The sequence below is a fragment of the Salvia splendens genome, chromosome 12 (assembly GCF_004379255.2).
Source record: "Salvia splendens isolate huo1 chromosome 12, SspV2, whole genome shotgun sequence".
Classification (NCBI taxonomy): domain Eukaryota; kingdom Viridiplantae; phylum Streptophyta; class Magnoliopsida; order Lamiales; family Lamiaceae; genus Salvia; species Salvia splendens.
This window is the reverse complement of record NC_056043.1, coordinates 24119867-24132951: the sequence shown is the minus strand read 5'-3', so window position 1 is coordinate 24132951 and position 13085 is coordinate 24119867. Positions and strand designations below refer to the sequence as shown.

At 37.2% G+C, this 13085-nt stretch overlaps 2 protein-coding genes across 7 annotated transcripts; both read right to left on the bottom strand.

Moving 5' to 3' along the window:
- Positions 1–296: 296 nt before the first annotated feature.
- On the bottom strand, positions 297–2277 carry LOC121757340 (probable fructokinase-4). The gene is made up of 4 exons (XM_042152887.1): positions 1813–2277; positions 1076–1408; positions 555–671; positions 297–472 (listed from the first exon to the last, which is right to left on the bottom strand). Exons 1-4 carry the CDS (start codon positions 2212–2214, stop codon positions 350–352), a joined length of 975 nt encoding a protein of 324 aa, XP_042008821.1. The 5' UTR covers positions 2215–2277; the 3' UTR covers positions 297–349.
- Positions 2278–7251: 4974 nt separating this feature from the next.
- Positions 7252–11412, bottom strand: LOC121759408 (phosphopantetheine adenylyltransferase-like). 6 transcript variants are annotated; one of them, XM_042154978.1, is made up of 7 exons: positions 11172–11316; positions 9323–9443; positions 9173–9244; positions 8649–8708; positions 8254–8348; positions 7687–7756; positions 7252–7607 (listed from the first exon to the last, which is right to left on the bottom strand). In XM_042154978.1, exons 2-7 carry the CDS (start codon positions 9431–9433, stop codon positions 7491–7493), a joined length of 525 nt encoding a protein of 174 aa, XP_042010912.1. In that variant the 5' UTR covers positions 9434–9443; positions 11172–11316; the 3' UTR covers positions 7252–7490. The 6 variants fall into 6 exon arrangements, 4 of the variants coding, with proteins under 4 accessions (XP_042010912.1, XP_042010911.1, XP_042010913.1 ...); XM_042154977.1 differs by having other exon boundaries at positions 9323–9466; positions 11172–11309; XM_042154979.1 differs by having other exon boundaries at positions 9323–9446; positions 11172–11300.
- Between the last annotated feature and the right edge of the window lie 1673 nt (positions 11413–13085).

The window sequence follows — 13085 nt, the reverse complement described above, 5'->3', positions numbered from 1 at the left end:
TTAATAAACACAAATTAGCTTCCTTAATGGAACAAAAAAATTTCCTTATACATTTTTTTAGTGAATCAAGTAAGTAAAGAATTTAATTTTAATACTAGGAAACGAGATGGTCAGTTAATTACTTCAAATAAATTATTTATCTATGTCCCATATAATATTAGTAATTGAAACGCTAATAAACTAAACCAAAGAAAGAAGAATCCTAAAACACATGAACATTGTTCTAATTTCTAAACAAGAAATAAAACCATAGCAATAAGAAAATTTCAAAAGAATGTACGGAAACTGAAAAGTAATTAATCCAAAAGGCTAATTAACTAAAAGAGGTAACTAATACTAAAACAAAAATCTAGTTCATGAGATCACGAACTTGAGATGGAGTAGGAAGAGCTGGGATTGCTCCCTTCTTAGTAGTCGTAATTGCTCCACACGCATTTGCATAAGCCAACACCTTCTTCAACTTCTCTTCATCCTAAAATCAAATTATTCAATTATATTATCACTAATATACATTTACTATACATATAGTATTTTAGCTACTAAATGTATTATACCTCAATAATAGACTGGTCATCAACAATCTTACACAGGAGAGCTCCAACGTAAGAATCACCAGCCCCGGTCGTGTCAACAGTGTCTACACGAAAACCATCTATTGTTCCGCGAAAATGCTGCCAAATCACCAAAGTAAAATTATTTATACTCCTACATAATTTATTTAATTTAATTTTTTGTCTATAGTAGTAGTAGTAGGCGGCGTTCGGTTGGAGAGATTAGCATGATATAATTTGGCTGACACCTTTAACGTGTTCAAATGCTAATATTGGAAATTATGTCGGCCCAATACAAATAAAGGCCGGTGGTCGTCCCATCTACATGATATAATTTTCTGCATTGAAATACCGACTATTCATCGGAGCTTCAACCCTCCGACTATTTTATCTCTCCGCATTTCTCTTTTGTTCCCCATTGTCTCTCTCCAATATTTATTAAGCCTTATAGAAAGCCCATTTCAACCGATCCAACTACTAATTTATAGTATAAGCAAGCGAACAAAGCCGTAGTGTATATATACCTTGGTATAGTATCTACATCCCTTGGCTCCAAGGGTGACCAAAAGGAGCTTGAGCTTGTCGTGGTATAGAGACATTGCAGCTGCATCATCAACGACGTCGGTTTGAACGAGGAAACTGAGTTCCTCGTCGCTCACCTTGATCACATCGGCCTTGTCCCAGATGCTCATGATCTGGGTCCTCGCCTCCTCTGCTGAGGCCCACAGTGGCAGCCGGAGATTTGGATCGTACGAGAGCAGAGCTCCGGCCTCCCTGGCCACTTCCATTGCCTTTAGATGTGCCGATCTACACGGCTCCACTATCAAGCTTATTGAGCCATAGTGGAACACTTTGGCCTACATACATATACATCCAATTAATGTCAAAAATCATTATATAGTTTCCCCTAATTCTTGTCCTCTATCATCAAATTACACGAGATTGTACATTCGTAGTCTTATTAATTACGATAATAAAACACATACATTGTAGAGTATTATTAAAGATGGAAAAAATGAGATACTTCTCATGAAACAAGAAAAACTATAAAATTGGAACGAAGACATTATATGCATTCTGAGAACCATATTGCCCTCATAAAACATATCAGTTCTTAACTGAATATAGTTCGTTGATTCATGAATATCAATAGGGTTTTGAGAAACTGTCGATTCACGAATATTAGTAGGGTTTCGAGATTGAAAGTCAGCAATTAATATTAATGAATCAACGAACTAATTCAATGCGATACAAGACATACCGATTTGATGAGGTCAAGATTGAGTTCATCGGGCGTGAGCAGCATATCGGCGCTAGGGTTCCTATAGAACATGAACTCACGCTCTCCGTCGGCGCGTAGCGTCACAAACGCCAGAGCGGTTCTCGCACCTTTATCGAGGTTGACCCCGGCGGTGGAAACTCCATTCTTCTTGAGGATTCCGACGAGCATGTGGCCAAACTCGTCGTCGCCGAGCTTGCCAATGAAAGCGGCGTTTCCACCGAGCCTCGTCACCGCTATGGCCACGTTAGCCGGAGCACCGCCGGGAGCCTTGAGGAATCCAGGCGCCTCGGCCAGAGACACGCCGGAGACCGTTGGAACAAAGTCAATCAGCATCTCGCCGAAGCTGACAATCAAACCACCATTGCTTGATGAAGTCGCCATTGCTATAATGATTTTGAAGAATTATGAAAAATTTGGGTAAATATCTATATATTTAGTAGAAGAATGCTGAGAAAGTTGTGTAGAAAATATTAGAGGAAGACGAGGTTATATAGAGTTTTACAAGAATTCTTTTATTATTTGGATATGGACATAATATTGCATCAATATCCACTAAAATGCTACATAGATCTATAGCCAATTAATCTTGTCATGTCCATATAGGATTAGGGTTTGGTAACAACTAACAAGCCTTTATGCTTATTTCACTTTAATGTTTTCCACGGTAAGGAGGATAATGATTAATTAAATTTAGCGACTATTAAATAATAAAAAATAAAGTACTGTATTTGATTATATAATTCGTCATGGTTGAAGATAAGCTTAAATGCGATTCAAAAGGGAGATATTTTTAAAGATATTTTTTATCCCGATATATAGTACTACAATGATATGCTCTATCCGATAAAATCTTATAATCATATCCATTATAAGTGTTTGTTATCCGATTTGGGGCATACGGGTTGTTCGGTAAGAGAGTGTGAGAACAAATATTTATCTCCTTTGGAAGTAAGTTTTTGGAGACAGAGAAGTTACTAGTTTGGATTAGAATTAATTAGAAAGGACTAATGTTGATCGATAATGAGAGTGGTTACTCGCAATCGCGGTTAAATTACTTTTTCTTTATTAAGCCCGATGTGATAAATTATATAGATGGACATGCATGGACTGATTAAATAAAGCATCTTATGATGTAATTCAAAAATAATTATAGAATTATCTTGTCCTCACCAATTAGTCGTGGTATCTCGGTCCTATTGATCTAGTGTTATCTATTTTATCTAATACCTTTGTAAGTCTCATTATTCACAAATCCAGTCTTAAAAATTAAACTAGAGATCAAATTTGGACCCTTAGATCTTAAATTTGATGGATTAGATGAAATGTTGTAGTGTTAATTTTCTCAGTTCATTGTGTACACAAATTACTTCAATACGAGGGGTATTTACGTCATTTTGCATTGAGGGTAAAAATTTTAGGGTTAAGCACATCCAAACAATTTACTCTAATTCACATTCACGCCTCTTCTTCTTCCCAAAATCTCCAAATCGAGAGCCGATTCATCTCATCTTCAAATCTCCAAATCGAGTTGCCGAATTTGATAGCAACAGTCGTTGAGTTCAACAACTACAGCAGGGAATTTATCTCCATCTTCAAGTCTCCAAATTGAGTTGGCGAGTTCGACAACTACAGTCGCCGAGTTCAACAACTACAACAGCGAATTCATCTCTATCTTCAAATCTCCAAATCGAGTTTCCTGAGTTCGACAACTACAGCCGTCGAGTTCAACAACTGCAGCAGCGAATTCAAATCTGACACAGATTCAAAAATGGTTGAAACACGCAACTCGTCGAACGAAGGCACGCTGATTAATTTTTTTTCTGATTCTATTCAATTAGTTCATGAAGCAGAGCGGAGGAAGGTCAACGTAGGCGTTCAATTGTGATCGGAGCATGAAGAGACATAGTAGAAGAGGAAGGCAATCTGAGGTAAGAGATGGTTGCTTGGAATTGTGTCTTTGATGTGTTCGTAGAAATGTTTCAAAGAATGTAGAGGTTTGATGATTAAGTTGTGTGATTTTTTGTTATTTATGTCAGCTGTTCTGGCCCTCCAGTACGATGAAAAAAATGGCTGAATATTAAGTCTAATGTTTATGATTTCAATGAAGATGAAGTGGACACAGAAAGTGAAGATGATGATATAGCTTATCAATCATGTTTTTTGCGTCATCACTATGTGAGCTTTGCTTTTGGTTTCTGACGTGACTACTGTTTTTGAAAGCTTGCTCTTGTAAAGATGAATCTATAATGCTTGATGATCATGTCGACTCGACTAGTGGATTTGAATATGTTTGCTCAAACAAAACTACAACAGCTCATCATTATTAATTAATTCATAGACAGTGAAAACGCATGGAAACTTGGTTTTTCGAATGTATATAGCATTTGTTTGATCAAATACTGGAATGAAGTAAAACCGTAGTCCAATGAAGTAATAATGTTTTAGAATGAAGTAAAACCCTACTAGAATGAAGTAAATATCTATTCATCTTCAATTTATTATATACCAGAATGATTTGTGTTTTTTATAATTTTTTACTAACAATAGTTAGTTTTTATATTTTATACCAGTGTCTTGTTTTATATGCCAAATAAAGTATATGCCTAAGCCTGGTCATAGATGTGCCAAATGAAGAAATAAAGGATTTGTCCAAGCTTGGTCGTAGATGTGCCAAATGCCACGTGGTTGGTCGGCATGATTCAAGGAATTGTGACAAAACAGATGGGATGAGTTGTTTTATTGATATTCTTTTGTTAGCATATTGATTTTCTAAAAATGACGTGATACATTTATTTGTTTGTAATTTATTACTTCATTCCAATAGTTAACTACTTCATTTTGGCACTTTATTATTTCATTCCACTTCGAATTTGAACCTGTTTAAACTTTTTGCAAACTTTAAAGTGAATAGACTGTATGAAGTGTTTTATTCACATGTTAATACTGAACCTATTCATTTAAAGATAACTATCTGTGCCTGCATTATTAAGGTATTTCCACATCCTCGGTATTTATTATGATGTATTTGTATAGTTTGTGATCGTTTAAATTTTTGGAGGTAAAATAAAGATAACTATATGTGCCTGCATTATTATGAAGTAATGAAATAGTCATACGAAGTACTGACCTTGTTGAATGAACTAATAATCTAACTAAATGAAGTTATAGCCTAGTTGAATGAAATAAAATCGAAATCTAAATAATGACGATTTTCATACTGCTCTGCAGTTTGTTCCTCTTCTTCGCCACCAACGGAAGCTCGTCCAACATCCTCTCCAGCCCGTTCTCCTATGGCCGCATAACCTCGTCAATTATCTCTTTCTATATCTTCTTATTCACCACTTTCCCTATGTTGAACATCAAGTGCAACACCATGTTATCCACCATTGTACCTGTCATGAATCTGCTCCATGAATCCATTCTGCTCATCAGCTTGTTCTACGATGCTTTATACGCCCCATTGCACGTGTAATTGGAGAGCTTCTCCATCTCCACCAGATCGGAGATCCACTCCGCAGAGTGTTGCTTCTCCATCTCCACCAGATCGGAGATCCACTCCGCAGAGTGCTGCTTCTTCCTTGACTCCGGTGCGGTGGGGCGAGGGAAGTAGTTAGCGTGGGGGGTGAGTGAGAATTGTAGAGAGAGAGAAGTGGGTTGGGTTTGAGAAGATAGGAGGAGATGCATACACTGCATAATATTTGATCTACCAAAATTGCCCTTTTGTTAAAAAAAAATCAGATATTTTGTAATTATTAATAACCATTAGATGTGATTAATGGGTTGATGACATTTGGTCTCTAGTTCGGTCTTTAAGAAGGGTTCGACATTGATCACAACTTCTATCTCCGTATTTGAAAAATAGAAACATATGTAACAACACGAGTTTTAATGCACAATTGGAAAAGTAGGAGAAAAAATTGGTAAAGTAAGAAAGAGAATGAAAAAAAATGAATAAAGTAAGAGAGATGAATGTGAAATCTATTACTAAATATAAGTAAAAATGAAATGTGAAAAATTTTATAGGACCAATAAAAATGAAATTAAGTGATAAAATTTTTTGATAGAAGGAGTGCATCCTAATGAGTCCAAAAACACAAAACACGAATTCGGTGAAGAAAGCATATTTGATTGATATCACCGCTCCCATTCTAATTTATGATCTGCCTCCCACTCACATTGCCTATTTATAACTATAGATCAGGTTGAAGATAGAAATATTATCATTTTACAGTATTTTCTTTCGTCGCCAAACAAAAGAAAGTTGTGTTTCCTTATTTTTTTGCTTACAACCAAACGTCCGAATGAGATACACATTACCAAGAAGTCTAAGAAGAACTTCACTCTTCTTTCTTACACGTATTCGTGAACCGTTACATAAATAACTGTATTGAATTGGTCTATATTTGAAATTTCTTTATTTTATAATTGCTTACAAAACTCAATTCATTCAAGTTAAATTACACCCAAAAAAGTGACAACATTTTGTGTGTTTTGTAAATTTGGCTAGTTTTAATTTTATTGGTTTCTCCCAATCAAGATGACACATTACAAAAAATGAAATCACATTTATCCACTTAACACGCAAAATACAGTTGCATAAAATCCCTAACACCCAAGGGGACGTAGGGAATATCTTTTATTACCTCTCTGGAATGTTTAGGACTATTATATAATGTTATTATAAAATAATACTTCATCCGTTCAATAGTAATAGAGTCATTTCATTTTGCGTACTCCTTTTGAAAAAATAATTTTAAATAGTTAAAGTGGGAAAAAAGTAAAGTAAGAGAGAATATTATAGATAACTTTTCTCTATATTATTCTCTCTTACTTTACTCTCTCTCCACTTTGACTATTTATTACTCTCTCTGGCCCTCATTAGGAGTCTCATTTCATGAGGGCACGAATTTAAGAAATGTTAAGAAAAAGATTAGTGGAATGAGGTCCCACTTATATATATTACACTTATATATATTACTTTTAAATGAAATGTGAGTGAAATGAGTCAGTGGAAGGTGGGACCCTATTACCTTTTATGGTAAAAGTGAACCGGGACTCCTATTCGCGGACGGACAAAAATAGAAAAACGGGACTCCTACTCACCGACGGAGGAAATACCATTTTTTCAAAACGAGTGCAGAAAATGAAATGCCTCTATTACTGTGGAACGGATGGAGTATATTTAATTGTTTACCTTGAATTATTCATAATATAAAAAATTGCCTACGATCTAACTTTAAAATTAAAACTAATTTACATTAATTTCTGAATTTTATAGTAACTAAATTCTTGACCCAGAAAATTCTCCGGTCAGTATATAAACAAACACTATGACCAATGAATGATCAATAGATTATGATTGGCAATAATACGAAAGCAAAACTCTAGAAGAAAATGCTAATTATGTAACATTTACAATGGAAAAAGTAATCTATGAATTTTATTTAAAATAACATGTAAAGACTATGAACAAGAACATTGAGAACATTTTACAGCTGATTTGAGTAAAGATAACAGCTTTAGTGAGAACAATTTTCTATCTGGAATTTGTTTGCGCGAGCTAGTACAACATATTAAGAATATCTTTCTGGGTATTGATGTAGTATTATTCATTGATTGCATCTGCACATCTGAGAATTTATATAGACAACCATGGATTAAAGCTGACCTTCTAACTGAAGCTTCCTTGCCTTCTCAGCTTCCATTCTTCTTAATGCAGTAGAACTCAATTTCTCCCCAGTCGATTCTTCAGGGACTAAATCGACAACCTCAATCTACAACAGTTACTAATACATGAATTTTGAATACATATGACAACAAATTAGCTCACACTGAGAGGAGAGGATAGGAAACCTTTAGCTGCGAAAGACCTCTCTCAGCCCTCTTCTTGTTGACAGATAGTCCTCCTGGATATGTTTCCTTACTGTCAAAACAAAATTTGAGTTAGCTATCGCATAACATAGATTTAAAAAGGAGAAATTTCTTAATAATCACCAGAAAGAAAGAGACAATTAGATATCTTGTTTGAAATAAAATTCAGTCCCAGCATGTGTTGTCTCCATTTCTAAGTAGGGTTTCCATCACATAAACCTATCAAATATCTTCAATTTTCATGAATTCTTGAAGATTCAAAATTCTCAGTTTTGTGTTCCTTAACTATAAACTTTTTCTTTGTGGAACATCACCGTGTTTTTTTAAATGCAAAGCTTTACAGGCTTGTCAAAGAATTCCAAACTTTTCAACCTTAAGAATAGATATGAACCAGAATAGGAAGGCTAGAAACTAGTAAATCATATTCATGTAACTATAAATCTAGAATTAAAGAAAATAAAAGAAGATCAATGGCCAGAAACAAGTAGGGTGGATTTGCATCAATGTGGAATCAAAAAAGACAGATTCTTGCAGAGAAAATGTATGGACCTGACAATGATAGCCTCCAAATTTTCATCAACTATAGAAGGTCCAAAAGGATCCACAATTGGTTCTATTCGCACCACAAGCTCCGATTTTACAGACTGAAGAATGTGTTTCCACACAGAAAAAAGAGTTATCTTCATGATAACACAATTGAAAACATCAGAAGTTCACGAAATAAACAAAAACACTACAAATCAGTTGATCAATTACCATAGGCTTCCTGCATATCACATATCATTATTATCCCTTGATAGATCTCAACAAAACTCATCAAATCAGATGTGAGTTTAAGATTTTTTTAGTTGGAGAAGCTAGCAACTACATCATAAAAGCACCAGCATAATTAAGATAATTATAAGACATAATAACAAAGCTTTAAGTTCACATTTTTCAACTACCTTTATGTAATCTTCAACATTTTTCATTCTTTTTTCAACAGGCTCGATCAGATTAGAATACTGCAAAAAAGTTGAAATAGATCATATATTTTTAACAGTTTTCTAGCATAATTAAGTACAATTAACTGAAAAATGTAACTCATAACAACTCGTCCAATCTCATCTGACAATTAATTTTATTCCAAAACCTCACTAGTTCACAAAAATATCAGAACTTTGTACAGTAAATTCATTTTAACGTCTTGCCAAACAGATACTTCTCTGAAGCAATCACAAGATTTACAGACATAACATTATTCATTCTCAAACAACCTGATCCTGATTCGATATATGGCCATTTTTCCAGATTAGCATCCTTCAGCCAGGCAAACATTGCGCGTGAAGAAACTAATAAAAAATTTGCCATTTTTCCAGATTTACATAAGACAAGTCATCACAAACCCATTCAATCAAGACTGGGTGTTCTTAAATAGTAAATACAAGATTAATTTATGTTTTTTCCCAAACACTGGACAACAACTAACCTGCTTATTAACGAGCATATGGCCATCGCAGACACCAATCACAATTCGATCTCTAGCTACTGTTGCCGCAGCCTGCCATGTCACAATGGCTAATGCTATTCGATTAGTGTATTTAAATATGTTACAATTAATAGCTGCATACTCACAGACCTTAAGAAATTGACGGTGGCCATCATGCAAACGGTCAAAGGTGCCACCTAGAACCACTGCACTGTAAGAACTGGGAGGAGACACGCTTAAATTACTATCCGTAGTTGCCATTTCTTTCAAACTGCTGGACGGAATTTATGTTAACTGGGAAGTGGATCAAAATTAGATGGATAACTATATATACATGTCCAAGACAACTGACATGGCCAAGAAAAAAAATGTTGTAGTATCATTTCCGGGTAACTTGATGCAATCTTGACTGAGAACAACCATAAGTCCAAAACCAAAGCAAGAAATACACATGCATTTGAACCAGAATGAGTGAGTTAAATGGTATCACAAACAATAGAGGTTCACTGCAGAGCCACACACTAACTAAACTTATGGTGAATATAGTAGATTTAAGAAAGTGAGCAAAAACCACCTAAAACAAGGCGGATTCTGGCGTAGCAGAATATTCTCTTTTACCATGTTTCACTATATTTTAGAAGCTCATTTCTAAGGGGGGTTACTACTCAATCCATTCTAAAAGAAAATATAGGTACTCCATATGCAAAATATGTGCTTGATATTTGTACAGCATAAAAGTCGATCAATATCTTTTTACCCATCCCAATTGTCACCACTAATATGATACATTATAATTCAGTTCAAATTCTATCTGTTAATAGCAAGAGAAAACCTTGATACATGAATATGACGGCTACGATCCAAGAAATAAGTGCTGCTTTTCGATACAACATCAAAAAACAGCATGCCAAAGCAAGGTTATTCTTAATCCAATATTCTGTGACATCCTTATAGTTGCACATTCAGAACCTATTTCTTTATGAAGCTACACAAGATTCAAAACACCATCACAGGCACTCATCTGCAGGGTTCTACCATTTCTAGAAGAAAGAAACCGCACAGATGGTAAGGAAGAATCTTCCATGGATTCAATCTTGAGAAAGCTGAAATTGTACGTACCGGACTTTTTCAAACTAAAAATGAAAACAACAACAATCCATCCCAACATCGATACAGCCCAGTAGTTGGTCATCCCATGTATCACGCCCCAGGCAATGGCGTACCCAACGATGATCCCTGATAAATGACCAATAAAACTTGCTTGTGGCACAATTATAGACGTGAAGATGGGGGACTCAAAAGGTGCAAAACTGATAGGAAGGGAGAGGAACCCGAAAAGCTCCAGCTTCGAAGAGGGCTGCTTTGTTGACAGTATAGTCATCCACCCGAAAACAACACATGAATATCCAACAGCAGTCACTCTACGGAAGTAATCAATCTTGAACTTATTGATCAAAATGTGGTACATACCGAGAACTAGCAGCCCCGAGAGCACAACCAGCAACATCGTGTAATGAAGATAGTATTCGACACCAAGCCCTAAATGCCCTAACTGCTCTATAACCCCAAGACTCCAGAGTGCACTCATATTGAAAACAAGATGAAGGATGCTAATATGAGAGAATGCAGATGTGATTATCCGCCAATGATGGCCCTCCAATGCTGTGTCGTAGTTCAACCCCACATGTGAATACCCAATCCTCTTTTTCTGAATATAGAACCAAATTAAACTGCATATCGCAATTATACAACTCGTTGCTGGCTTTTCCCAAATCTCATAGATTAAGGGTTTCCCCATATACACCAAATTGAACTTCTTGACTCGACTGCTAGCGAAAATACGGACTCTATAGCAACTGATTCATATGCTAAACAACACCAATCTTTGAGGGCGAAGCATTTGACAAATTGACGACTATGGGGATAAACAGAATTCAACTCTAAGATTCAAAAATTCAGTTCAATTAAATTTAAACAAAATAACGGAGTCCAATCTCACCGAAATTCAAATAGAGTAGCATCAAGCAGAGCTAGGATCCTCCTCAATGTATAGAATAAAGATAAAAAAAATTGAGTTTTGTGAAATTCGAGAAAGTAGTTACAGTGATCGAGATCCCCTAATCTATACCTCTATACATATGTATAAAAGGAGAGTTGTAGAGATATTAACAAAAATGCCATTATGAATAATTTAATAAAATTATAAATCTATATCTATATTTATATATATAAAATGAGAATTTTGGAGATATTAATAAAAATGCCATTATGAATAATTTAATAAAATTATAAATTGAAAAGTGTTATGCCTTTGTTGAATGCTTCTTTCAGTATGGTGCCCCCGACTTTGTGGGAGCATGAATCTATTGTATCTTGTATGTATTCATCGATGATGCTAAAATTTGCTACTTTTTTCCCTTTAGTTACCTCCAAACCTTGGGAGCCAAGTTTCACCCTTGGCACTTGAATCCCAGAATTGTGCTCCATTGTTCTCACCAACCAAACCTCTCTCCTCTGAAGTTAAGTAGTATAAGTGACAGAGATAGAATATAAAGGAAATTGATGATGATAGCGCTGGGTCTTCGCACACATCGACCCAAACACCCTTGGGGTTTGATAGTTTCTCCTTGGATGAGTTGGGGTTTGATACTCTCGGAGCTCCGGAGACTCTAGTTCAGGGGGGGGCAGTGCCGGGGCGTGGCGCCCCAAAGAAGAAGGGCAAGAAGAAGGTCGGCGAGTCGTCGCAGCCGGGTGAGGAGGAGGTACGGAGGAGGTGGACGGACGACGAGAACGTCGCTCTCAGCAAGGCGTGGGTGAGTGTTTGCGACGATCCTCTCGTTTCGAACGAGCAAAGGATCGTCAACATGTGGGGCAAGATAGCAGTAGCCTACCAGAGATTTTGCCCGGAGGGGAGGCCCCGCAACGGGGAGGATTGCCGGAAGGGCTGGAACCGAATCAGGGCGGCAGTCTCCCGATTTTCGGGTTTGTACTCCAACGCACTCCGCATGATGAGCAGTGGCCAAACGGAGGATGACTGCAGGAGAATAGCGGAGAAAGCCTTCCCAGTGAAGGGTTTATACAAGGACTTCACTTACTGGAACTGCTATCTTGTACTGAGCGAGTCCGAGAAGTTCCGAGTAGGTGTCGACTCTGGCTGGCCGAAGAAGCAACGACTGAACTACACCGGCGATTACAGCGGCAGCAGCGGAGGTTCCCACGACCTCCCCGAGACGACGCAGGAGTTCCCCACGCCGCGTTCGGTCGGTGGCCGACCTCGCCCGATTGGGCGCAGACGCGCTCAGCAGGCGGCGAGAAGTAACGCCGGGGCTTCCCATGAGGTCCAGTCGGCATCCCCCCTTGGCCAATCCACCCAGGACCTCAAATTCTTCGCTCGCGCCCAAACACGCGCTCAGTTGATCAAGACGATGGCCGAATGGCGGGTGGCGACGGATCCCGTGGAGAAGAGCGTGCTTCAAACCTTGCTCATGAGCCTGCAGGACGAGTTGGAGGCTATACGGAGGGAGACCGGTGGCGGCGGCAGCGGCGTAGGCGGCGGAGGCGACGGCGATGGTGGCGACGGAGGCGACGGCGACGGAGGCGACGACGACGGAGACGAGGAGTGAATTGTCACTCTTTTTTATTAATGTATTTTTTTTTAAATTAATGTACTTTTTTTAATTTATTGTACTTTTTAAAATTTTAATAGTATTATTAAACTTTTCCCGTATATGTCTCGTAAATTAAATTCCGTATATTGTGTGATTGTTAATTATGTCATTTTATATAATTGTTATTAGTGATGTGGCTGGGCTATTTATGATGTGGCTAGGCTATGGCTGGGCTATTTATGATGTGGCGGGAGGATTTTTAGTGCTGATGATGTGGCAGTGGCTGGGCTATGGCTGGGCTATTG